Source organism: Pristis pectinata, chromosome 11 (assembly GCF_009764475.1).
Source record: "Pristis pectinata isolate sPriPec2 chromosome 11, sPriPec2.1.pri, whole genome shotgun sequence".
Taxonomy (NCBI): Eukaryota; Metazoa; Chordata; class Chondrichthyes; order Rhinopristiformes; family Pristidae; genus Pristis; species Pristis pectinata.
In genome coordinates, this window is record NC_067415.1 from 87510687 (window position 1) to 87538590 (window position 27904).

General features: G+C 48.7%; 2 protein-coding genes across 3 annotated transcripts in view; one reads left to right on the forward strand and one right to left on the reverse strand.

Moving 5' to 3' along the window:
• cars2 (cysteinyl-tRNA synthetase 2, mitochondrial) overlaps positions 1-9670 on the reverse strand; it is a 39830-nt gene extending 30160 nt beyond the window's left edge. Inside the window, exons 1-5 of one of the 2 annotated variants that reach the window (XM_052026064.1) lie at positions 9514-9670; positions 6344-6394; positions 2006-2123; positions 1857-1928; positions 20-125 (exon numbers count right to left, since the gene is read on the reverse strand). In XM_052026064.1, the coding sequence (XP_051882024.1) occupies positions 20-125; positions 1857-1928; positions 2006-2059 (232 nt within the window). In that variant the 5' untranslated portion in view covers positions 2060-2123; positions 6344-6394; positions 9514-9670. Of the gene's footprint in view, positions 1-19; positions 126-1856; positions 1929-2005; positions 2124-6343; positions 6395-8913; positions 9181-9513 lie in introns of those variants that run through there. The other variant, XM_052026063.1, reaches the window with a different exon arrangement.
• A 367-nt stretch (positions 9671-10037) lies between these two features.
• On the forward strand, positions 10038-17422 carry ing1 (inhibitor of growth family, member 1). Its single transcript, XM_052026316.1, is given in 3 exon segments — positions 10038-10525; positions 16583-17176; positions 17179-17422. Coding segments are annotated over 3 exon segments (828 nt in total). The 5' UTR covers positions 10038-10389; the 3' UTR covers positions 17277-17422.
• The last annotated feature ends 10482 nt before the right edge of the window (positions 17423-27904 follow it).

Here is a 27904-nt window from a genome sequence, read left to right on the forward strand (position 1 = left end):
GGATGATGCATATAGTCACCTGAGGAGGTAGAATAGGCATGGCCATTGCAAATGATTCTCTCTATGAATTTCACAATCTGGGGAATGTTATCAGTCACTCGCATATATACTGTGGGTGGAAGAACCTGCAGCAACATTGAAAATATTGGTCAATATTTAAAAGAAATTTAAAAAGATACATACCAGGAATACATAGAATGACAATTACCTTCGTAAGCACAGACACCAATAAATGAACAATGGGAACTATAAACACAACTAACACCATCAATGATAATTCATTGATTAAAACATTCAGTGAGAAAGTGGTCTTAATAAAATATTTAGGAGAAGGTGACTTGCAATTTGACCAATAATTTAGATGGAGGGATCAAGAGTAATATATCCAAGTTTGCTGATGATACAAAGCATTTTGGCAATGGAAGAGAATGCTTCAGGGGAATACACACTGACTATATGAATGGCCAGGGACATAACAGATAGAATATAACGTGGAATTGGAAGATCACCCACTTCAGCAGAAAAAAATAGAAAGGCAATTTTTTTTAAATGGTGAGAAATTGAAAATAGCTGGTGTTCAGGGAGGCCTGGGTGTCCCTATCAACAAATCATTGGAAGTTAATATGCAGATTCAGCAAGGAATTAGGAAGGCAAAGAGAATATTGGCACTTATTGCAAGACAGTCTGAAAACAAGAGTGGAAATGGCTTGCTGCAATTACATAGTGCCCTGGTAGCCACATCTGAAATAGCATTACAGATCTAGTGTCCGTACCCAAGCTAGGGGAGGGCAATGCCACACCACCTGGGGTAGGTGGGAGGGGTCAGTGAGGGAGTGCACCACCTCCCCAGGGACACCAAAGGGGACATCATGAAGAAGCATAAAGAGGTGCCATCTTTTGAACAACACCGGACCCCAGCCTCAGCTTCCATTTCAGTCAGTTAACTGTAAGGAAAGAGTTAAATTAGCCAGAAGTTGTTTCCGATTCCTTCTTTGTATTGCAATAGCTTGTAACACAAAATGATGTCAGTTTGGAATGAGGTAATACCTTAAAGATGTGCATGGAAGCACATCCTTGAGATTAGATACTGGTGAAGAACGTTTTTTTCCTTGCAGACCTGCTGTCTCTGTTTCTAAGTTATATGCCCAGGCTGAAGGTCGTGAGAGATAAGAAGGTACAGGCTGGTATTACAAGGGGATGGAAAAGTACTGGAGTAAAAGGTTTTCAAAGGGTGTAAAAAGGGGCCAGTCCTTGGTGCAAACTGGAACCTTCCCTCAGGCTGGGTCGCGACCGGTGCTAAGAGACAGAGAGAAGGCTGCGTGTAAAGCTGTCGGACACTTGAGGTTCCCTCCGGCATTATATAGATCAGCTCATTGATTGGTTGATAAGTATTGGCTCTTTTTCCGTTCTATTATTTTATTATAGTGGTTAGTGAGTAGTCTATATATATAATTCTAATAAAGTAGTTTTATATAACCTTCAACACGTGTACAGTGTCTCCTTTGTTTGCAAATACCTCTTGCTGCTGAGTCAGGAAAGAACAAGGAATGAATTTTAAAATATTTTTGTTACATTAACTCTTGATTATAACTTGCTATTTCCTCAAATCAACCTCTGTTTCGCCAATTACTTTAAAATTCTTTACAACTGTAAAGAATTTTTAAAAAGTTATTCTATCAAAAAATTTTATAATTTTGAACTCCTCTGTTAAATCACTAATTAATCTGCTCTGCTAGAAATGAATACTGCCATCTTCACTGATCTCTCCACTTAACTGAAGCTGGAATTAGAAACATTTATGAATAGCCAGCATCTACCTGAAACTATATTGGGTTATACTTGCAATAAAACGTTACCTTTAAGCTTGCCATATCCTGTTTGAAATCCTGTTCATAAATGGAAGCAAGTACCTTAGGCGAAATATTCAACTGAAATAAAAAAAATAAGAGTTAGGCATTGAGTTATAATTTACTGGTTTTAAATGCAAGTTCTTTGAATTATTTACCTCCTTAGATCTCTGTATTATTTTGTCATCAATATCTGTGATAACCATCACCATGATGACATCGATGCCAAAGATGTTGGTCAATATTCTTCTTATGATGTCAAATCTAACATATGAGCTAAAAAAAAAAGCACAACCCTGAGAAGTTGCAGTTAACAACATTTTGTGTACAAGTTATACATGGAATAAATATCACATTGATCAGCTCCAAGTATGGGTCCTCGGTCAAAGTGTGAGAACTCAATCCTGCTACAGGGATGTGCCATGGACGACCTGGTCGGAGCTATGTGTATTAGGACTCAACTTCAGTAAACTTTTTTAATTTTTTTGCTATGGGGTCTCAGTCAAGGTGCTAAGACTTACTGTGGTTAATGGGATTTGCTTGGGTACACAATCTCTCTAACTTCAACAATGGAGCCTCCTTATTGGTCTCACTATGGAGAGAACTTCAGTCTCGTTCTAGGTATAGGATCTCACTATGGGCAGTTTTGTTCCTGGTCCATGGCTTACCCTTTAACAGTTTATCTGATTATTTCTCTTATTATTGTTTGTGGGAGCTCGTGGAGTCTTTAGATACTGATGGATCAAGCCAAATTGTTTTATTACAGGTTACCATGTTATTGCAGAAGGGACTTTCCATATTTCCATGTAAATGCCATGGCAAAAGTGGATTGCACCAGCTCAGCAAGAGTGGGACCTAGTCCCAGTCCATACATCATTTCAGCACTGTATCTGGAGTACTGTTGAAGAGTTACTCTGACTGGTAAGTGAACCTAACAGAAGGATCAGAGTCTCTGGTATTCACACATTATGATTGAAGCTAGGTTTTCTAGAGTGTCAAGCCTGTAAATTGCCTATAAATCACCATTTATAACTGCTCTGTTGGTGCATACAATTGCAAAGAACCTTGTGCTGTTTTACCTCATTAGAGCTTTATGTGAAGGTGTACTAGCTATTGCTCCAGACATTGAGTTACCAGAAACCAAGGGTGAGAAGTGAGGATCGTACCAGTTCACAAGATTGTGATGGTTTATTGTCTTACTGCCCTAGATGGCCCACAGAAACCAAGTTCTGGTTACCACATCAATCCCTTCTAGATGTAGGGGACAAAAGAAAAAAATGATAAGACAGACAAACTTGCATTTTTATAGTACTTTATTTACTCTAGAAAAGGCAGCAATGGGCCAAATGGCCCCTCAAGCCTCATTCGATAAGAATATGACTGTTCCTCTGCATCAACCACTCTCCCATATTTTCCATTTCCCTTGCTCTCTAAAAATTTATCAGTATCAGCTTTCCGTAGTCCTCTAAACAGTCTGTACAGATAGATTTCTTCTAATCTCAGCCCTAAATGGTCACCCCCTTAATAACCCCAAAGTACTTCACAGCCGATCAAATACTTCGAAAGAATATTCACCGTTGTACTCTAAGAAATATTTAAGACACCAATTTAACTCACACCTTTTATCTCATCCTCACTGGCAGTTGCACAGGATCAAGGACTTGCTGCCCCTCCAGTTTTGTGGGTTCTATGGTGGCCGATAAGGCCAATGTGGACCACAGACTCTGCCACACTGGGGCAGGTGGTGGCTGACAGGATGGGTGGTGAGGTGGAGTATTCCTTCTGCAAGACTTCTGTATTGTCTGCTGAATGGTCTCGCAATTGTCAAAACTATCCCAGGTGCTCCATCTCCATTTTCATCTGTCAGGAGTCAGTGGGGAGGTTGCACATCCTTGAATCTCTTTTTTCATCTGCCTGGTAATCTCCTCACACGACAGGGCTCAGAATAGCATGTCAGTTTCAGAATTGTGGTGTTAGGCATTGCCAATGACATGGCCTGCCCACTGTAGTCTCAATCAGATTAGTTATTCTCCATTGGTTATCTTGTAACAACAGAAAGAGAGGCCACTTAGCCCATCAGGAAAACCAGCCTCTTGGATGTTTTATTTAGCAATTAACGAAAAGAATTTTGAATTGATTCATGCATTGCTTCCTTAGGGCACTTTACCTCTCAACTTAATTTGCCATTCAACGAAATCACAGCTATCTTTGAAAATATCTTTGCCTTGTAGTATACAATCCATTAGACAAGCAGAAATGCTCTCTCTGTATCAGCCCAATCAGTGCCCTCAATGACTGATGACATTAATGACTGCTTACTTAGGAAGTGTTGGGGAACCTTGTTAATTAGCGAAACAGCAGACAAAACTGGCACTGAAACCCAATTTGCTGCTTTAATTCACTAATATTTTGGAGAAAGCCATTATATTGATTGGATGCTGCTTTAATTAATAAATTTGTGCTGGTTGCATTGGCTCCAAGTCATGGGGCATGGCACTAAGATCCCACTGATCTTAAGCACGAGATTTAAGAACATAATCCAGGCCAACCCTCCAGGGCAGTACCAAGGGAGTGTCACACCAACAGAGATAACATGTTGTCAGCATGTCATGTGTAGTTTAAGGTGCATTTACATGACATTCACAGCAGAATTAATTTTACTTGATATCAACACTGCAATCAGTCTGAAAACAGCTTGAATTCAGACTTGGGGCTCCACCTGGAGGATATAAGACTTTGTACAGTTTTGGCTGTCAATCCTGATCACACTGCACAAACTTTGAGCCTGAGCTTCCTGCTGATAAACTCAAAGCTTAACTGTAGCTTAGTGCAACTGCAGGACAATTCAAAACTTAGTAACAGTTTGTATCTTGCTGCTTGAAATGAGCAACTCCAGTCAAACCAGTGCACTCAAAATTCAAGTTAGTCTGACGTCAATGGTCATTGACCTAAAATGATAAGAGACAATGAGAATTTCCATCAGTTTATTTTTTTATTACACTCAGAATCAAGGATTACAAGCAGAGAGAGTACCAATACATTTGGAGAGGCAGTGTTGAGAGAGTTCTCTGCTGTCAGAGGGATTGGAGGCGCTGTGTTTCGGATGAGATGTTAAACCATGACCTCACCCACTCTCACAGCAGGTGTACAAAATTCCATGAGTGTCACTGTAAAAATCAGCAGGGCTGCTCTCCCCAGTATCCAGTTGCCAAAACTTATCCCTCAACCTGAACTGTTAAGAGCTTTTCCAATCATTTGGACATTATGCCCAGCAGTGACTACACTTCACATCTTTCATTAGCTGTGGAAGTCTTTGGGACGGACCCAGGTTATGAAAGATACTAGAGGAATGTACATTGTGCTTGTAATTTCACTCCAATTAATTTCATACAGGGAACAAAAGTTTTCTTTTATGAGAAAACTTTATAGTTTAAGATGCATTCTTTTTCAAATCCAGAACACAAGAAAATATGAGTAAGCCATTCAGCCCCTCAAGCCTGCCCTACCATTCAATACCATCATGGCGGATCAACCCCAGGCCTCAAACTCCCTTCTTCCCCATAGCCTTCAATTCTGAATAAATTCCCCAACCTCACCCCATTCACTTGGGACAGATGTTTTGAGCATTTTTCAACATTTTGCCAATGCAGGATTTGTGAAAAGCCCTGAATATATTCTTAAAGTGATTTTTTTTTAAATTCCAGCAGAATTCACAGCAAGTTTGAGAATATGATGTTTGTAAGGACAGTAAAGTGATTTGTGAATCATTTAATTTATAGTTTCTACATGTAGGGTAAAGACAGAAAGGTGAGAAATTAACAGTGTTGATACTACTGTATGTTCCCAATACACCACATCCACTGGTTTCCCCTCACTACCCTGCTGCTTACAAAAATATTCAATTCTATCAAATATTTTACCAATCAGCTACCTTGGCTTTATCAACAGCCTTTTCAACCCACCCCTAATGGGTTATTGAATTTTTACAACTTTTTTTTTTAAGACAATGATTACTATGGATCATTTTCTTTCCTTTCCTGAATGGATCCTGTTACTTTTTTAACATACAAATGCTAGCTTGTTCTTCCCAATGGAAAAGGCCTTTATCTGGGATGAGGTGAAAACATAAATTTCAGAATAAGCAGGAAGTTTTGAAGGAGGCAGGGATAAACAACGGAGCAGGGTGGATCCTAAAATTGCTTTTGCTAAGGCTTACAAATTAATCTTTTCCTGGGGGCTTGCTTGCTAATGATCCAGACTCAACCATTCCCTCTCTTCCAGACTAATGTTCAGTTTCTGAACTTGCCCACACTTACTCTGCACCATTTTCATTTATGCCATTTAAAATCTCCTGACTCTTTATACTCAGTTTTATTTCAGAGTTCCAGCATCTACAGTGCTCGATTTTGAGCCTGATCACCTGGTTTGTTTCTCAATTTCCCAGCAGAGAATTTTGAATTTTCACTATGAATTGGCTTTTTTAATTTTTTGTTTACCTTGCATGTCCAATGTGAGCATGGTCATATACTGTTGGCCCACAGCTATACCTGTCAAAAAAAACCACAATAAGACTTCTGAACAAATTATGTGTCAATCTATTAATTATTGTTTACCTGCAAAACAGCACAAACCAAACGCAATACTTAGAGTCAGAGTTACACAGCACAGAAACAGGCCCTTTGGTTCAACTCGTCCGTGCTGGCCAAGGTGCCTACCTGAGCTAGAGCCATTTACCTGCATTCGGCTCATCTTCCCCTAAACCTTTCCTATCCATGAATCTGTCTATTAGTCTTTTAACTGTTGTAATTGTTCCTTCCTCTGGCAGCTCATTCAATATTCCCACCACTTGCCACTCAGGTTTCCTTTAAATCTTTCCCCTCTCATCTTGAATCTATGCCCTTTTGGTTTTAGACTCCCTTAGACTTGGCAGGGTGGGGGGGGGGGGGGGGGGGTAGTCTGACTATTCACCTTATTTGTGCCTCTCAAGATTTTGTAAACCTATAAGGTCACCCCTCAGCCTCCTTCACTCCAGAGAAAACAGTCCCAGCCTGTCCAGTCTCTCCTCATAACTCAAGCTCCCAGTCCTGGCAACATCCTTGTGAATCTTTTCCGTACCCTCTCCAGCTTAATAACATCCTTCCTATAGTACAGCGACCAGAACTGCACACAATATTCCATGTGTGGTCTCACTGTCTCCCCAACGTCTTGTACAACTGTAATATGACATCCTAACTCTTAACTCAATGCCCTGACCGATGAAGGCAAGTGTGCCGTGGGCCTTCTTCACCACCCTGTCTACTTGCTTTGCATCTTTTGGTGAACTATGTCCATGTAGCTGTAGGTCTCTCTGTTCTACAACATTCCCGGACACTGCCATTCACTGTCTATGTCTTGCCCTGGTTTAACTTCCCAAAATTCATCACTTCACCCTTGTCCGAGTTAAATTCCATCTGCCATTCCTTGGCCTGCTTTTCCAGCTGATCTATATACTGTTGTAGTGTTAGACAATCATCTTCATTATCCACCACACCACTAATTTTGGTGTCATCCACAGACTTGCTAATCATGACATCCATATTCACATCCACAACATTAACATATATATATAAACAGGGGATCCAGCACCGATCCCTGTGGCACACCACTGGTCACAGACCTCCAATCTGACTAACAACCCTCCACTACCACCAATCCAACTTTGTATCCAATTGGCTCGCTCACCCTGGACTCGATGTGATCTCACCTTCCAGACCAGCCTACCATTGCAGTACCCTATTAGTCATAGCCTGCCAACATGGAGAAGACCCATTTCCTCCTACTCTTTGTTTTCAGTCTATTAACCAATTCTCAGTCCATAGTCCAGTATATTACACCCATTCCACATGCTCGAATCTCATTTAAAAATTACCTATGTGGTACCTTACGAGTCTTCTGAAATTTAAATACACCACATCCCTAGTTTCCTCTTATCAACTCTAACACCAGAAAGGCAATCCAGAAGAACATAAGGGGAAGGACAATCTGCCCATCGTATCTGCTGTGCCATTAAATAAAATCATGACTGATCCAGCCTTTGCCCCAACAATGCGTTTCTGCTCTCTCCCCTTATCCCTTGATTCCATTGTAGTTCAAGTGTCTGTCAATTTCCATTTATGGTTATTCAATGACTCCACTTACAAAGCAATTTGGGGTGAAGAATTCCAAAGCGTCATGATCCTCAGAGAAACCACACCTCATATTCATCTTAAGGGTTGACTCCTTATTCAAAAACCTGCCGCTAGTTATAAACACCCAGGCTAGAGGAAGCATCGTCAGAGCATCTCTCCTCCCCCAGAACCTTGTATGCTTCAATGAGAGCACCTCTACTTCTTCTAAACTCAAGTACAGCCACAACCTGCTCAACACCTCTTCAAACATCAACCCTATCATCATGGAATCAACCTGGTGAACCTTCTCAGTACTGCCTCCAATGCACATCCATAAACAAGCTACACATATGACGTGCAGTGTGGTCTGGCCGGTACCTCATTAAGTTGCACCAAAGCTTGCCTGCTTATGCGTCTCATAATACGCTGTGGGGGAGGGCCGGTGCCGAGGGAGCGCCGCGCCGGGGGGCGGGGAGAAGGGTGCAGAGGGAGCGCCGCGCTGGGGGGGGGGAGGGTGCAGAGGGAGCGCCGCGCTGGGGGGGGGGGGGGGGAGGGTGCAGAGGGAGCGCCGCGCTGGGGGGGGGGGGGGGGGGGAGGGTGCAGAGGGAGCGCCGCGCCGGGGGGGGGGGGAAGGGTGCAGAGGGAGCGCCGCGCCGGGGGGGGGGGGGGGGGGAAGGGTGCAGAGGGAGCGCCGCGCCGGGGGGGGGGGGGGGGGGGGGGGGGAGGGTGCAGAGGGAGCGCCGCGCCGGGGGGGGGGGGGAAGGGTGCAGAGGGAGCGCCGCGCTGGGGGGGGGGGGGGGGGAGGGTGCAGAGGGAGCGCCGCGCCGGGGGGGGGGGGGAAGGGTGCAGAGGGAGCGCCGCGCTGGGGGGGGGGGGCGGCGGTCCCGGTCCCCGCCGGCCGGGGGCGGACGGTGCGGTACCAGGAGGCAGTGGCCGGCGCGGCCAGCACCAGCGGTTCTTTGCTCCTCGTCCGGCTGTTGTAGACCCGCAGGCCGGTCGGGTGGCCGCTCTCGGCTCCGCCGCGGCCACAGGCACCAGGCCGCTCCTGCTCCGAGCCCCATCCTCGGGCACTGTCCCCGCTCACGGAGCCCAGCAGACGCCGAGGTCCAGCGGCGTAACTCCAGACACCCCGCAGGCTCCTCATAGCGCCGGCACAGAGCAGGCCGCGGGGCGGGGCCAATCCGCCGGAAGGGGCGTGTCCATCAGAAACGGGCGTGGTTAAACCAGTCCCGCCCCTGTCGCCCGTCAATCAGCCGGCCTGACAGGCGGAGGCTGCAGACAGGCAACGATCTGGGGTGGGGATCGGGGGGAACAGACGGTGCAGGGGGTGGGGGCACAGGCCGAGGGGGTCGGGACGGGGGCACAGGCCGTGGGGATGACGCCCAAGGATGGTCTTTGCCTTTGAGAGAATCGGGCGCCGTGTCCTGGGAAAACATTTCAAATTCTAGCAACCGGCAGCTCCATGGCAACGGAGCCGCCCTTCCTCCACCTAACGAGCGGAGGCAAAGTGCAGCACTGACCTTTCAACCGCGGGGCTCTGCCCGCAAATTTTAAAATGTGTCCCGCTCCTGGCGCACCGCCTGCTGGGACTTGTAGTCTGAATGACGCTGGATAACAGCGCCTTGTGGGGAGTCGGGACCGCAAGTCCCAGACGACATTGCGACGAACATGCGCATTCCTGACGATTGGCTGTTGACGGCTCACATATAGATGGGCGGGACCGAATGGGCCCAAACTCCCGCCCCTAGACCCCGCCGATTGGTGGACTCCTTCCCTTCGCTGGGCCATAGTTATAGCTAATAGGGTAAACCGTGATGTCAATCACTAATTGAAGGACGGTTTCCGTGAAGCGCTTTGGTGGAGATTAATAAAAAATACATATGCAGCGTCCGTACAGACACATGACTTTACGAAACATGCGCCTGCCGAGTGTGAAGCTGAAATAAAAAACAAGCTGGAAAGACGATTGTCAGATGGGCACGAGCAGTGGCGGGCGCTCGGAGACGTCACAATACTATGCAAATGAGGAGCGCCGGCGCGCATGCGTGCTGCCCTCCCGAGTGTTTCCCAAGTGTTTCAAACTGGGTTCGCTGTTTCCACGTTGGATTCAAAGCCCCGGGATTGGGATCGGACTGTGCAGGGGTGGAGGGGCACTGAGGGCAAGGAGGCTGTGCCCACACTCGCCGATGTAAGAGACCCTGGCGCACCACGCCTCGCTCTGTCCGCGCTGTGTCTTTTCAAATTTGGTTGTTTATTTTTTCCAAGAAGAGAAAGGCGGAGTGAGCGAGAGTGAGGGGCTGAGGCTTGCACCGTGTGAGCGAGCGAGTGTGGCCCAGGGAAAGTCCGCCTGCTCCCCTCCTCTCCTGCCCCAACAAATAACAAATGTAGCTTGCAAGATGCTGAGTCCTGCGAACGGGGAGCAGCTGCACGCTGTGAACTATGTGGAGGACTATCTGGATTCAATCGAGTCTCTGCCTTTCGATCTCCAGAGGAACGTTTCTCTGATGAGGGAAATCGATGCTAAATACCAAGGTAGGAACTGGGGTGCGAGCCCGGCACCCATCAAACTGCTGCAGCACTGGGGCGGGCCGAACAAAAGAGCCGCTCCAGCACTCAGCCATTTTGGCAGAAAGAGGAATAAATGTCCGACAGTCAGCGACGCAGGGGAGTAGTGAGCAGACAGCTCGGCCCGGGGTTTGGGAGCCGGGCAGCGGGCGTGTGGGGAGAGACCGAAGGGACGCCCTTTCTCAGCCTGGGACCCCGTGGCCACCCTCCCTCCATGAGTCTGTTTAACGGGGCCGGCGACGGTCGCAACCTCTCCCCGACCCATCTCCAGCATCCAGACCCTCGGCCGGCGGCGAGGCAGCTGCTCCGCGGTGAAGGGGCCCTTCGGAGGGGGTGGATGTGCGCGGGAGTTGCGGGTAACGGGCCGGAGGAGGAGAAGCTCGGCGGCTGGGTGTGTGCGCCGGGCCCGGGCACAGTGACCGGTAACCGCCCGTTCCGAGCGGCACCGCCGCGCTGAGGAGACGCCGCGCTGCGGCCTTAGTTATAGCTCCTTCCCTCATTAGCATAGACTCACCTCCTCCATGTTCATTGGTTGCGACCTGTTTCCTTGTTGGCTGCAGCTTGTCCCCTGATATGATGATGACCCTGCCAATCGGTAGGGAGGCGGGGTCGGTTAGACGGCACTACCTTCTGATAGGCTGTTGGGTGTGCCTGTCACTGAGAGAGAGCGCCTCACTCTTGATAGGCTATGATCGTTGCCAGTCACTATGTTAAGAGGCGGAACACAACAGCACGCACTCTGATAGGCTGCCTGTTGCTGAAGAAACGCAAGCGGCCCCTGCGCGCATCCGAGAGGCAGTTGCGTATGTCAGTCACTGGCTCAGGAGCGCCACTGGCTGCGCGTCCTTTGATAGGGTAAACGGAGTGCCAATCACTGAGGAGGGCGTGATTTGAGCGCATATGCTAATCAGCTGCCTCGCGGAAGCGCTGCAGCCTCCTGATTGGCTACTGCTTTGCATGGATTGGGCGGAAACCCTGTCCATCAGGGTGGAGGGCGGGCATTGCCGGCCTCGATCATTCTCCATTTTAGGTCCTCTCGGTCTGCTCGGTCCCGCGGCCGGTCCCCGGTCCCCAGTGTCCCCGGTGCCGCTGCCCCGCGGCCGGTCCCCAGTGTCCCCGGTGCCGCTGCCCCGCGGCCGGTCCCCAGTGTCCCCGGTGCCGCTGCCCCGCGGCCGGTCCCCAGTGTCCCCGGTGCCGCTGCCCCGCGGCCGGTCCCCAGTGTCCCCGGTGCCGCTGCCCCGCGGCCGGTCCCCAGTGTCCCCGGTGCCGCTGCCCCGCGGCCGGTCCCCAGTGCCGCTGCCCCGCGGCCGGTCCCCAGTGTCCCCGGTGCCGCTGCCCCGCGGCCGGTCCCCAGTGTCCCCGGTGCCGCTGCCCCGCGGCCGGTCCCCAGTGTCCCGGTCCCGCGGCCGGTCCCCGGTCCCCAGTGTCCCCCGGTGCCGCTGCCCCGCGGCCGGTCCCCAGTGCCGCTGCCCCGCGGCCGGTCCCCGGTGTCCCCGGTGCCGCTGCCCCGCGGCCGGTCCCCAGTGCCGCTGCCCCGCGGCCGGTCCCCGGTGTCGCTGCCCCGCGGCCGGTCCCCAGTCCCCCCGGTGCCGCTGCCCCGCGGCCGGTCCCCGGTATCCCCGGTCCCCAATGTCCCCGGTCCCGCGGCCGGTCCCCGGTATCCCCGGTCCCCGCTCCCGCTGCCCCGCGGCCGGTCCCCGGTATCCCCAGTGTCCCCGGTCCCGCGGCCGGTCCCCGGTCCCCCCGGTCCCGCTGCCCCGCGGCCGGTCCCCGGTATCCCCGGTCCCCGCTCCCGCTGCCCCGCGGCCGGTCCCCAGTATCCCCAGTGTCCCCGGTCCCGCGGCCGGTCCCCCCGGTCCCGCTGCCCCGCCGTCCTTCCCCACATGGATCCTGCTCGGTGGCGCCCGGCCCGCCCGCCGCTGCTCTCCCACTGGGTGCGCCCGGCCGGTCCGAGGGGAGGGTGACACATCCCGGGGTGTTCATAAATGTGAAGGACGTGCGAGTAAAGAATACACTGAGGGCGGCGTCTGGGGAATGACAACTGGGCAATAGGGAGACGGCAGAGACTTAAATTATTTTGGAAAGTGGTGAATGGTTGGAGACAGTAAAAATTCCCAATAGTGCATTATCAGGAGTCTATAGGGAGGGAGGAACTTAAAACCATCCCATCACAGAGGGAAAGTACTCAGCAAATTAAAAGATAAAGGCTTCACTGGCATCTTAGTGTTTGAAAATAACCCGCCGAAATTCCCTGGATTCTGGAAAGATCCCAGGGGATTAGAAAATGTAAAATCACTATTTAACAAAGGAGAGAAACAAAAGCAAGAAACAATAGACTGGTTCGCTTACCTGTCATTGGGGAGATGCTGGAATCTGTTACTAACACACAACAGTACAGCACAGGAACAGGCCCTTTGGCCCACCATGTTGTGCTGAACTAATTAAACTAGCAATTAAATGTCTAACTAAATTAATCCTTTCTGCCTTTCCAACGTCCATGCTCTGCACATTCACGGGCCTATCTAAGAGCCTTTTAAATGCCTCTGTCGGATCTGCCTCCACCACCACCCCTGACAGCACATTCCAGGCACCCACCACTCTCTGTGTAAAAATCCTGCACTGCACATTAAGGAAGTAAGAGCAGGGGATTTAGAAAATAGTACAACAGAAGCAGAGTCAACATGGTTTTATGAATTGGAGGATTTGTTCAATTCACTGGTGTTCTTTGAGTAATAAACCAGATGTATAAAGGGGAACCTGTAGGTGTAGTGTATTTGAATTTTCAGAAGGCATTCAGTCATGTAAATTGGTTACTGCACAAGATAAGACTGCAATGTTGGGGTTAATGTATTGGCACAGATAAGGAAGTGGCTAACCTAACAGGAAACACAGTTAGGATAAATGGGTTGTTTATAAATTGGCATGGTGTAACTTGTGGGGAACCACAGGGATCAGTGCTGGAGACTCAATTATTTTCAATTGGTACTAATCCCTTTGATGAAGGGACCAAGGCTACTGTAGCTGAGTTTGCTGATGGTAGGTGGGTTAGCAGGTTGTGAGGAGGACATAGAGGCTGCAGAAGGATGTGGTGGGCGGATAGAGTGTAATGAGGGAAAATGTGAGCGATCCACAGTGGAAGGAAATTATTGTTTAAATGGAGTGAGAATGCAAAAGTGCAAAGGGAACTGGAGGTGCTGTACATTAAACACAGAACCCTGGTGTGCAGGTACAGCCAGTAATTAGGAACATTAATGGAACATCTGTGTTCATTGCAAAGGTATGGAGTATAAATATAAAGAAATTTTGGTTCAATTTTATTGGACGCTGGTAGACTGAGTCCTCGTTATTTATGAGGGATGGGGCACTGTCTTCCCACAGATAAGAAAAAATGCAGATAGCACGAAGCCCACTAGCAAATTAAGGCTGCAATGACGGACAACTTTCAACCCTTCCATGGGTATCACAACTGCAATTGTAGGTTTTAGCTTGTCAAAGGGGTCTAGTGTCACCAGTCCCTGGCTCCCATGTTCCTGACCTTCGGTGCTCCAGCCCCTAACTCCAACCAGACACTGGCCCAAACTTCCAGTGACAGAAGCAGAGAGTGCTGGAAACACTCAGCAGGTCAGGCAGCATCTAAGGGGAGAGAAATAGAGTCATTGTTTCAGGACAAAGAAGTTTCATCAGGAGGTTCTGACAAAGGGTCTCAGACCCGAAATGTTAACTGCTTCTCACTCCACAGATGCTGCCTGACCTGCTGAGTGTTTCCAGCACTCTGCTGCTGATTCAGTGTAGAGGGGCCGAGTGCCCTCCTGTTTCTAACATTTTTATTGCCCACCCGAATTCTCAGAATTACTGAGGATTTGTGGTCCTGAGGATCAGCAGTGATTGTACTGAATGACAGCACAGACAAAAGGCCGACTCCTGCTCCTATCTCTCTGCTTCCAGATTTTATGAGTTGAATTTAACTTGCCAGGCTGGTGTGATTCGAGCTCCCTACTGTCAAGAACTTGGCCTTGCTCCTATGCAATGCTCCCTAGCCAATCCAGTAGATGGAATAAGTTCTGGAGCAAAAAACAATCTGCAGGAGGAACTCAGCGGGTCGAGCAGCATCTGTGGTGGGGGGAGGAATTGTCGACGTTTCGGCTGGAAACCCTGCATCAGGACTGGAGTGGAGAGGGGAGGTGGCCAGTATAAAGGGGGAGGGAGAGGGGCAAGAAAGGAGTCCGGAGCGATTGGAGGACTGAGGAGGGTGTAAGATGTCAGGCGGGTAAAGGAGGGGAGTGGGGCTGGAGTTGGGAGACAGCGGCAGGTGGATGATAGATAGAGAGAGAAATGGGGAGAAAACGGAGGGGAGGAGGGAGTGAAGGTTGGAGACGGCTGCTGGAGGGAGGTAAACACTAGGATAAGTAAAGGAGGCGAGACTGGGAACCATTACAGGAGAGGTGAACGGCAGTTGGAACCAGATGGGGGTGACCTGCGTGTGAAGTGGGTGGGTGGAACCAGGGGCAGGACGAAGAAGGTGGGTGAAGGGGGGCTGGGGCGGGTGTGAGAAAAGTGACAAAAATGGGAGCACCAGAGGAAGATCAGGAGGTGGGGGGGGGGGGGGGGGGGAAGGGTTACCGAAAATTGGAAAATATTCATGCCATTGGGTTGTAGACTACCCAGATGAAATACAAGGTGTTGTTCCTCCAGTTTGCTTTGGGCTTCATCCTGGCAGTAGAGAAGCCTGATGACGGGCAGGTCAGTGTGGGAATGGGAAGGGGAGCTGAAACGGTCTGCAACTGGGAGCTCGGGAGGGCCAGTGTGGACAGAGAATACGGTCGCCCAGACTGCGCTTGGTTTTGCTGATGTAGAGACCACCACATCGGGAGCACCAAATGTAGTAGACGAGGTTGAAGGAGATGCACGTGAACCTTTGCCTCACCTGGCAGGACTGTTTCCCTGGATGGTGGTGAGGGAGGAGGTGTAAGGACTTTGAGGGCAGGGGAAAGTGTCAGGGGTCAGGGACGGGTGGGTGGGGAGGGATGAGTGGACATGGGAGTCACAGAGGAAGGGGTCCCTGCAAATGGTGGTAGGGGTGGGGAGGGGAAGATGTGGCTGGTGGTAGGCTTGTTGCAGCTGTTGGAAACAATGGAAGCTGATAGGGTGAAAGGTAAGGACCGGGGGATCTCTATCCCCATTCTCTCTGGGAGCAGGGGTGGTGAGAGCAGAAATACCAGAAACAGGAGATTTGAGAGCGGCTCCGTCAACCACAGCAGAAGGGAAGCCATGCTTCCTGAAGAAGGAGGACACTTCTGATGTCCTGGAGCAGAAAGCCTCATCCTGAGAGCAGATGTGGCGGAGACAGAGAAACTGGGAGAAAGGAACGGCATCCTTACAGGAGACAGGGTGGGAAGAGGAGTGGTCTACGTAGCTGTGGGAGTCGGTGGATTTATACTAAATGTCACTGAGTAGCTTGTCTCCTGAGATGGAGACAGAGAGATCTAGGAAAGGGAGAGAAGTGCCAGAAATAGTCTGAGAATTTGAGAGCAGGTTGGGAGTTGGTGGTGAAGATATCCACAAGTTATGGCCCAGGACACAAGGAGAACCCCTTACTCTGTAAACCAGGGTCAGGGTTCATTGTAAGTCTTCAGATAACTGATGTGTAGAATGACTCCAACTGTGGGACGGGTGGTACTGAGGGAGGGTCACTGTGGGGAGGGGCGGTACTGAGGGAGGGTCACTGTGGGAGGGGCAGGACTTGAGGGAGTGTTGCCCTGTGAGAGGTGTTGATCTTCCAATGAGACATTAAGTTCACTGGGAGATCACTTGTCATTTTTTTGAAGTTGTCACCTGAGGTCAGTATTCCTCGCTCAGGCAACATTCCTGACACAGGGAACCTGGCCGTTGTCATACTGCTGTTTGTGGGATCTTGCTGTGCAGCCATTGTCCGCCATACTTCCCACAGTACAACAGTGGTGACAGGTGCAGAGTGTGGAAGGTCCCAGTGAGCAATGTCTATATGATGCGGCTGTCTCTCTGCAGACATCCTGAAGGAGCTGGATGAATACTACGAGAAGCACAAGCGGGAGACAGACGGGGTGCAACGCCGCAGGATCCTGCACTACATCCAGCGGGCCCTGATCCGCAGCCAGGAGCTGGGCGACGAGAAGATCCAGATTGTCAACCAGATGGTGGAGCAGGTGGAGAATCGGAGTCGGCAGGTGGAGGGACATGTCGAGCTCTTTGAGAACTGCGCTGACACCAACGAATCCAACAGCAAGTCCTCGCTGGACAGGTCCAGGAGCGAGGGCGCGGCACCCGTGGAGAAAGCCAGCGCCAAGAGGTCCAGGAGACAGCGCAACAACGAGAACCGGGAGAACACCTCCAGCAACCATGACCACGAGGAGACCAGCGCCGCAATGCCCAAGGAGAAGAAAGCTAAGACATCCAAGAAGAAGAAGAGATCCAAAGCCAAGGCGGAGAGAGAGGCCTCTCCTGCCGACCTCCCCATTGACCCCAATGAGCCCACTTACTGCCTGTGCAACCAGGTCTCCTATGGAGAGATGATTGGCTGTGACAATGATGAGTGTCCCATCGAATGGTTCCATTTCTCCTGTGTGAGTCTCCACCACAAGCCCAGGGCAAATGGTACTGTCCCAAGTGCAGGGGTGAGAACGAGAAGACCATGGACAAAGCACTGGAGAAATCCAAAAAGGAAAGGGCCTATACCAGGTAGTTTCAGTCCCAGCTCTGCTCTCTGTACAGCAACAGATCCCTGTGTATTTATTACTGAAGTGTTCCCGTCTCTGGGTGAAAGGATGGTTGGAGTTTGTTTTAAAGAAGGCATTTGTTCTGGAGACCAGTTTATAGTTTTTTTTTCCAAGTAACGGTGAGAACTATCAGAGCCCAGGTTTTTACGTCTCATGTGCGGTGCCTGGACTAATTTTTGTTTTTGTAAAAAAAAACACTTTCTCGAGAAAAATGTAAAATGTCAATTGTCATTTCCTTCTTTTTAAATACTTTATCTCCATCTGGACAAAAACAATTAAGGAAGGAAATGGTTTTATTAAAATATTTATCAGAAATAGCTGCCTTTTTAGTTTATCAGAGGTTGTATAAATGTACAGGTAGGAACTTTCCATGTATAGTGTATGATTCACCAGTATAGGGGTTTAACCAGATTGTAAGAAATAATTTTATTGTTACTTGTTTAACAGAAACCTGTACAGCTGTGATATATAAAGGAAGAATGAAGGAACTGTGTGTGTGATTTGTGCCTCATTCCAGACTCCAACTACCATGCTCTCCACCCGCTTGTGGTTGGGGTCTCTGTCCCAGCTGATGCCCTGACACACACTGGCTGCACCTCTCTCCCCTTCTTGACTTTGTTTCCACAGTCTGTGCCCTTCAGGGGACTACAATCTGCCCTTCCCCTGAGCAAAGGAGACAGTTGTTGGATTCTCACTAATAACGAGGGACAAGTTGAGAAACCCTTGATCTTCGGAAAATTATTTCCTGTCTGTGTGCACTTGTAGCTATGTGTGAGCATGTGGCTGTGTATGTGTGCATGACTCTGCATGTGTGCATGTGCCTGTGTGTGTGTGTGTGCACGTGCGTGCGTGTGCATGACTGTGTGCATGTGTGCCTGTGTGTGCATGACTGTGTATTCGTGTGTGTGTGGCTGTGTATGTATGCATTACTATGTGTGTATATGCGCGCGCCTGTGTGTGTGTGTTTATACAAGAGTAAGTGATCATCTGCAATGTCCACAGTGGCATCATTCATTCTAACCATGCAGCCTTGTCCACTTGTGGCTGCCAGCTCTTCCTCTGAGTGCAGCTCCAGCACTGAAGGAGGTGGACACTATCCGTGTCACAACATCCTGAAGTGGAATTCCAACCACCATTGTAAACACTGCTGCTGTCCACTGGCTGCAGTGTGCACCATCTACAAAACACACGCAATTACACCCAGACTACTCCAACGGCACCTCCCAGACCCAGCACCTCTCCCACCAGGGCAGCAGGCACATGGGAACTCCACCATCTTTATGTTCTCCTTCTAGTCCCACTCCATCCTGACTGGGAAATATCTCACCAGTCCTTCAGCGTCACTAGGTCTAAATCCAGGAATTCCCTCCCCAACAGCACCGTGGGTGCACCTTCACCAGAAGGACTGCAGAGGTTCAAGGAGGTGGCTCAGCCCCACCACTTTGGGGCAGTTAGGATGGGTAAAAAATGTTGGTCTTGAGAGCAAAGTCCAGGTTCTACAAAAAAGTTTTTAAATGTATCACATTGTCAATGGACAAGGATTCTAGACCAAGACTTGGAACCAGAGAGAACTGCATTCTAGAGCACCTTTCATCTCTTTCTGTCAGGAAACCAACTGAATGGAATCGCTCGCGTCACTGGGTGTGTTGGGAGACCAGGCAGTCAGGTTGGCTGCATTGGTTAATTAGTTTGGCACAGCCTGCTCACAGACAGGAGCAGGAGTGGCCAGTCCTGCCCATCAGTAAAGTCACGACTGATCCTGCATGGTACAGTGCCAGTGACCCAGGTTCAATTCCGGCTGCTATCTGTAAGCACTGTCTGTAAACATTCTCTCCGTGTCTGCGTGGGCTTCCTTTGGGTGCTCCAGTTTCCTCCCACATTCCAAAGATGTATGAGTTAGGAAGTTGTGGGCATGCTGTGTTGGCGCCGGAAGCGTGGTGACACTTGTGGGCTGCCCCCAGAACACTCTACACAAAAGATGCATTTCACTGTGTGTTTCGATGTACGTGTGACTAATAAAGATATTATCAATTCTCAACCCCACAAATGTCCTCGACCCCCTGGCCCAGCCTTGAATCCTTCAACTGTGTCAGCCCTCACAGTGTCTGCAGAGATTTGCTAAAACTCAGCCCTCAGAAGAAATTCCTCCTCAGCTTTGCCTTATCCTGAGACTGAGACACCTACCCCCACCCAACGTGACCCCCCCACCCAATGGCCACCCTCTCCATCCCCTGGAGATCCTGTGACCCACTGAGATCACATTCGTTCCTCAAAACCCCAGTAAACTCATTCACTCTGCCCAAGGACAACACCCCCGCTTCCCAGAATCAATCTAGGGATCGGGGAGAGCTTATTCCCCCTCAGTACAGATCAGAGCTGCCCCAGTGCTCCCAGTGTGGTGTCAGCACAGCCCCTACACCTCACCTTCCTGCCCACGTCCCTGTCCCTGCACTGAAGGCCCACTTCCCTCTGGCCCCACCTCTGCATCTCCAGAACCAGCACCCCAATCCCACCATTCAATCCGATTCTCTTCTTCCCACCACAGGGAACAACCCCACACTTCCCACACTTACTCCATCTGCCACCCTTGTCCCCATGTACTGATACCCTCCCCCTGACCCTCACTAGCATTAATTATGGAGGCTGAGAGCCCAGCGCTGGTCCCTGTGATTGCAGGGGAAGGTGCAGCAACCGGAGGTGACCAATGGTTCTCAGTTGTGTTCATAAACAGACCCACTACCTGTGCTGGTGTTACCCACACCCTGTGGGCCCTTGTTTAATGGAAGATCTCTGAGTGAGGATCTCATCAACTGCCTTCTGAACCCCTTCTTCATCCCAACCGTTGCATCCTCAAAATGTTATATTTGCCCATTGATTTCCTTCATAAAATCACACTGACTTTGTCTAAGTGTGGTAGAATTTTCCAAGTGCATATTTTGAAACACTTGGTGATTGTTTCCAGTGTTTTGCTGACAACTGATGTTAGGTTTTTGCTCTCTGCGGTTCCTCGCAGAGTTAAATTCGCCCCATTCTGCTGGGGCTGTTTGGGGATGCTGTGATTATCATCACCCATACATCCAGTATCTCAGCAGCCACTCCGAAACCCCAGGGTGCAGCCGAGACCAGGGGGTCTTCCTGGTTCTCCACACAGCCTGGGTGACTCTTCAGTGAGTGCAGGGATGGGGAAACGGTGCAAATAATGAGGGGGCTGACAAGATGGAACAGGATAGAGGGGTGTTAGACTGGTTCTGGTGAGGGAACAACCTTGACAGAGAGGTGGAGTCACAGTCATGCAGCACAGAAACAGGCCCTTCGGCCCACCCAGTCCATACTGACCATCAGGTACTAGTTACACCAATCCCATTTTATTCTCCACATTGTCCTCAACTCCCCCCACATTCCACCACTTGCCCACACACTGGGGGCAATTAACCCACCGACCTGCACGTTTGTGGGATGTGAGAGGAAACTGGAACACCCAGGGGGAACACGTAGTCACAGGGAGAACGTGCAAACTCCACACAGACAGGACCCAAAACGGGTCTCTGGAACTGTGAGGCAGCAGCAATACCTGCTACATCACTGTCCACCCTAGGGTGGCATCTAAACACAACCTGGAGCAGTCTGGGTTGTGGAGGGGCTAAACTGGCTTCAGGTGGGGTGGGAACCTCACCAGTTTAGAGGCAGGCAGTGTGGCAGGTCAGGTTTCAGTGACTTGAGTCTGGACGGCAGAGAAGTCAAGGGCTGGGGGTAAATGGAACAAACATTCACACTTTAACGCAAGGAGTCTCGGTCAACGTGGATCAAGGGTGTAAGGAACTGAGGCCACAGGAGGGAGTAAAACACAGTGGCTTCTGGAGAGCAGGAGTGACATCTGGTCACAGTGTGTTGAGGCAGGACGCACGGACAAGGAGGGGCAAGGAAATGGGAGGAGGTGGAACACTGTGGGATAAGGGAACAGGCAGTGAGGACAGAAACACAACAGGTGACTTGTAGTGAAATGATGTTGCAAGAAATGTTCCAAAGTAATCGGAGAGGGAGGAGAAAAGGTTTGGCACGTTTCTCACAAGTGCAAAGTTAACAAGGCAGTGGTGGTTGGGGATTCCTGAAACCCCAACATGACACAGCACGCAGCAGAATAAGAGGCAGGATTCTCGAAATACATTGAAGACATTTTTTTACCAGAATGTAACAAGGGAGGGGGTGATCCTGGTGTTAACTTTAGGAGCTGAGGAGAGGGTGAGTAGACTGGGCCTGCAGGGAGGAGGTTTTACTGTGAATGGGGAGCCCAGAACCAGCGTCTCAGAATAAGGGGTCAGCAGGGATGGGGAGAAATTCACTCCCTCAAAGGGTGGTGAAGCTTTGAATTTGTCTGTGCCGGGGACAACTCAGTACAGAGATGGATAGATTTCTGAATGCCAAGGGATGTGAGGATTGAACAGAAAAGTGGTGCCGGGTTAGGGCACCAGCCATGCTCCTGGTGGAGGATGGAGCAGGTTCGGGGGACTGGACAGCTGACTCGCTCCTGTTCTTAGGTTTATGTCGGACACTGAGAGCCCAACAGCACGGAGAGCACAGGGAACAGAACATGCGCGAGTGCCATTAGAAAAGAAATTAGGGACGTAAAAAGAAGCTATGAAGAAATATTGGCAGGTAAAATGAAGGAAAATCTTCAGGTGTTCGATAAGTATGTAAAAGGAAAGGGTTTTGAAAGAAAAGAATGAGTGTGATTCGAAACCACAAGAGCAGGCTGGGTGTGGAGGCTGAGGATGTGTCGGGTTCTGGGTGAACACTTTGCGCCTGTGTTCACAGAAGACAGGTGCTTACACAAGACATTGAGGAGGAAGGATGTGAAGTGTCGGAAATGATAAACATGGAGAATATGTTAAAGAGCCTGGGAAGTAGAGCCATGAATAAAACGCCAGGCCTGGATAAAATGTGTCCCAAGCTCGTAAAAGGACCAAGGGAGGAAATAGCACAGGCTCCGGCTGTCCTTTCCCAAAGCTTTTGGCTTCAGTTGTGGTGCCAGAGGACTGGAAGGTTGCTGATGTGGTACCATTGTTTAAAAGGGGAGAAGGAGATAGTGGAGTAACTGCAGGCAGTCAGTCCGACATTGGCAGTGTACAAACTATGCGGAGAGTTCTGTGGGATGCCATAAATCAACATCTGGGGAGGCCTGAGTTAATCAGGGGAGTCAGCAGGGATTTATCAGGGAAGGTGTGGGTGGGGAGGGGAGAAGGACTGTGGCTGAGGGCACAGCACTTGATGTGGTGCATATGGATTTCAGCTAGGCATTAGACAAAGTCCCACGTGGCAGATTGATGAAGAAAGTAAAAGTTCCAGAGGTGCAAGGGAATGTGGCAGGTTGGATAACACAGAGCTTTAGAACATAGAACAGTACAGTACAGGAACAGGCCCTTCAGCCCACCAGCTCTGTGCCGACCATGAGGCCAATTTAAACAAATCCCATCTCCCTGCACAGGGTCCACATCCCTCCATTCTCTGCCTGTTCATGTGCCCGTCTCAATGCCTCTTAAACGTTGCCGTTGTATCTGCTCCCCCACCTCCCCTGGCAGCCCATAGTTTCAGTGAGTGGAGGACTGTGCAGTTCCACAGGTATCAGTACACGGCACCTTGCTCTTCATGGTACATAAATGATTCAGACAAGTACTGGGGCCACAGTCAGGACTTTTTCCAATAATACCGTTAGGTTGGAAAGTAGCAAATATAGATCCTTTATTCAAAAACGGTGAGATAAAAAGCAGGAAACTATGAGACAGCTGAACACCTGTCACTGAGAAAATGTCAGGGACTGTTACTTCATTGGAGTTCTTTGAAAAAGTAATACGTGCGGTGGATAAAGTGAGCTGGTGGAGGTAGTAAAGAGGTTTCATTAAAGGGAGAATGTTAGTTCTGAGGAGGGACTACTGAGGCTGAGGTCCATAGAATTATCAGAGGTCCTGACAGATGAGTTGGAAGGACCAATTTTAGTATCTAGGTGGGTGTAGATTTCAGTAAAGGGTTGGGGTGGTGAAGAAATGTTCTCTCAGTTAATGAGTGATAGGGTCTGGAACTGGTGCCTTGAAGCTCACTCTCTATTGATGGCCCTGTTGTTCTCACTATGGATCCCACATTTAATTCTACTTCTCTCTTTTCACGGAGCTGTAGAAGCTCTGACAATGCTGCTTATTCACTCTCATATCAATGTTTTATTTACTGAATGCTGCTTCCTAAAACTCTCACATCCCTGAGTTTACCATTTTTTTAATCAACATGATGCCTCTTTCTTTAATTTACATCATCTTTAGCCTCTTTAATTGACCATGGATGGAGAATATTTTCCAAGTAGTTTTTATTATTGAATAAAATGCACATTTATTGAGAAATTTTAAATATTTCTTTAAATGCTTGCTATGATTTATCCATTGGCATTTATTTATTAATCTACCTTAACCAATGCATCCTGATAACTACGTATTTGCTTTACTTAAAGTTCAGGACTCAGAATGATTTGTGTCTCTCTCCAACTGTATACAAAGGTCTATCATATCATTTTCACCAGAGGATCCCCGACTGGGGATTACTAAATGACCTGTCCTGTCTCATTGCCCTAGGTAGGGTCTCCCAGCCTGTTGTTCCATGATGTTGTTTTCTATGAGACAGTCCCAGATGCATTCTGTTAAGTTTTCCCAATTTAACGTGGCTTATTTCACTGTCAGTGACCAAAGGCCTTTCCACTCCTAGTAAGCAGCATAAGGTTGCTACATATCAAATGATGAGAATCCATCATTTGTAACTGATTCAATGTACCAAACACCAACTTGCTTTTGCCTTGTATCTTTAAAGTTGAGGGATTTCAAGACACTTCACACAAGGATTGTCGGATAAACTTATATAAAGAAAATGACAGAACTTTTGGGAGAAGTGACTGAACCTTTGATTGGACAAAGAGTCGGACAAGGAATTGGACAACAGGATGAGAGTGTGATTCGGGAATTTGAAATGGAGGTGCTGCTCGATCGAGGATGGGAGTGATGGGTGTGCAGGGGTTAGCCAGGGGTGGCACCAGTGTGGGTGAGCTGGAGATGAGGATGGCATGAGGGTGGGCCTCCCAAGAGTGCACTGGTAAATTTCCAGAGGCAAGAATGTGTGGAGGACGATATCAGCAGTGTGTGTGCAAAGGCTGGCTCAGCTCAGCCACTGGTTGGGAGAAAGATCTGAGATTACTGCCTCAAACCATACAGATAAATATTTGTTTAATTTTATTTGTTACTACTGAACTTGCCGCAATGACATTGGCTTATTAAATTTCAGCTTCCAACTTTGTCTTGTGAATTAATTGGCAGGAACACAATGCAAGCACAGTACCACTGCCTGGGCACGAGGTGGCAGTCACACTCCAACTTCAACAGCTCAGAGGGTGGGAAAGGAAATATTTATTTTAATAACTCCCTCAAACCTGGCACAACTTTCCTCACTGCTTCAGGCAGCATTTTAAAGATCATGTGCCACTCATCAATGAGTGGTTGTTTGGTAAAGTCCCAGAGAAATTGACTGGAATCCTCCCCAGATCTGAGTATCACATGACCAGCTCAGAGAAAAATCCACCCTCCTCAACGTGTGGGATCTACATAAAACCACACAGGTCCCAACGTGTGAAACCTGGAGCTCCATCTGTACGTCTGCTCTATACAACATGAGTAATGTTGCATCCAGATACAGTGAAATGTCCCATGATGTTTACTGGAACCTTGTTCAACTCCTGCAGCCACTTTATACTTGGCAGGTGACCAGAGGGGAAGGTTGAAAATAGGGTCTGGAAGTTTCAGGGAGGGAATGAGAGAGCTTGGGCCCAGGCAGCAGAAGGTATGGGGGTGATCAAGAGGCCAGAATTGCAGCAGTGTCCGTAATCTGCGTGTGATTGAAAAAATGTGCTTTCTTCAAAATGATTTAAATGTCTGTTTCCTTTCTGCTGAGATGATTTGCAACATCTGGAGATTTTCAGAGAGTCTAGTTGGAGAAATGCTATCCTTCTGTATACACAGCAAGTCTGCAATTGTAATAAGATCCACAGGGAAAACACACCGTAAATAAGGTCAGCAACCCTTTGTTTAATTGCAGAATTTGACTAGGGCACCTTGGTCAGTATGGACAAGTTGGGCTGAAGGGCCTGTTTTGTGCTGTATAACTCTACAGCAAGAAGGGATTGGTTAACAAGTACCTTAACAGTTTTAAAATGAGGTTTGACCATTGAATGTAAACCAGTTGAGAGGACAACATTGTTGGAGGGTTCTCCACATTGGACAATGTTTGTATCATCCTTGCTTGTTCCATTTTGAAGATTTATAGTCTGTACAATTTATGGTTCATCACCCTTTTCCCTTCTGTTGTGACTTCATGCCCCATGAGTTGGGAGCACCTTCCCTTCCCAACAGCTGGTCACAATGCTGTGAAAGCATCTCATTTCTATAAGACACTTTGCAAGCCCTTACACATCCCAAACACGGAATATTGAGCCTTTTGAAGTTTTGTCACTATTGTAGTGTGGGGGAGCCAAGGGATTGGAAACTGGATATTGTAAACTCCCACAGATTATGGAGGGAATTCTGGGAGGAAGAATCCAATGATAAACCAAGAACTAACGTGGTTGATCAGTGTGGTTTTCACAGGGAGATTCAATCGTACCTCTGTCTCTCCTCACAGAATAAATAACATCCTGTGGCATGGGCTAAAATGGCTCCAAGCAAACATCTCTAATTTAATTGGCATTGACCACAAAAGCAAGATCCACCTCACTTGGACAATTCATGTTACAAAGGACGGCTAGACTCTTGGCTGAGAAGGAGAAAAGCCAAGACCCAACCTCTGACCCTTTCTTCAACTTCTGTCAAGAATGTATCATTTTCACACAATGAGCTCTGGCAGCTCAGTAGTGCATCAACACCCAAATGTAACAAGCTGTGGTGTAGTCCATGGACAGCAGCCTGAGATTTCCAGGGTGCCCTGGATGCTGGGCTGTGGGCTCAGCGTGAGCATGGGACTGGTGTTTAACAGACTGAGTAGCACAACCCTAACCCTATCTCAGCAACAGAACACTGTGGACCACCTCTCACACTCCCACGCACTCCTAATTGTGTTTTATTTCGCACTAAGGTTATAGAGCACTGCAGCAGAAACAGGCCTTTTGGCCCATCTAGTCTATACCACCTGATCTTTTGCCTAGTCCCATCTACCTGCACCCGGACCATATCCCTCCAAACCCTTCCCATGCATGCACCTATCCAAACCTCTCTTGTTACAATTGAACACGCATCCACCACTTCCGCTGGCAGCTCGTTCCACACTCACACCACCCTCTGAGTGAAGAAGTTCCCCCTCAGGTTCCCCTTGTATATTTCACCTTTCACCCTAAACCTATGACCTCTAGTTCCAGTCTCACCCAACCTTTGGGGGCAAAAGTCTGCATGCATTCACCCTATCTACACTCCTCATAATTTTGTACACCTCTATAAGATCTTCCTTCATTCTCCTGTGTTCCAAGGAATAAATTCCTAACTATTCAACCTTTCCCTATAACTCAGGTCCTCAAGTCCTGGCAACATCCGTGTAAATTTTCTCTGTGCTCTTTCAAGCTCATTGATATCTTTCCTGTACGTAGGTGACTCTAAATTCGGCCTCACCAACATCTTGAACAACTCTAACATCCCAACTCCTGCACTCAATGCCCGGATTTATGAAGGCCAAAGTGCCAAAAGCTCTCTTTACGACCCTATCTACCTGTGTCATCACTTTCAAGGAACTGTGATCCGTATCCCCAGGTCCCTTTGTTCTACTGCACACCTCACAGCCCTACCATTCACTGCGTAAGTCTTACCCTGGTTTGTCCTCCCAAAGTGCAACACCTCACACTTGTCTGCATTAAATTCCATCAGCCATTTTTCAGCCCATTTCCTAGCTGGTCAAGATCACGCTGCAAATTTTGATAGCCTTCCTCACTGTCCACTACGCCCCCAATCTTGGTGTCATCCGCAAATCTGCTGATCCAGTTCACCACATTATCATCTAAATCATTAACATCATTAATATAGATGATAAACAACAACGGACCCAGAACTGATCCCTGCTGCACACCACTGGTCACAGTCTCCAGTCAGAGAGACAACCATCTACTACCACTCTCTGGCTTCTCCCACTAATCCAACGTTGAATCCAATTGACTACTTCATCCTGAATGCCAAGTGACTTAACCTTCTGGACCAACCTCCCATGTGGGACTTAGTCAAAGGCTTTGCTAAAGTCCACGTAGACAAAGTCCACTGCCTTTCCTTCATCAACCTTCTTGGTAACATCCTCGAAGATTGGTTAGACATGATCTACCACACACAAAGCCATGTTGACTATCCCTAATCAGGCCCTGTCTATCCAAATACTTATATATCCTGTCCCTTTGAATACTTTCCAATAACTTACCCACGAGTAACGTCAGGCTCACCGGCCTATAACTTACCGGCTTATTCTTAGAGACTTTCTTGAACAACTGAACAACATTAGCTATCCTCCAGTCTTCCGGCACCTCACCCATGGCTAAGGATGT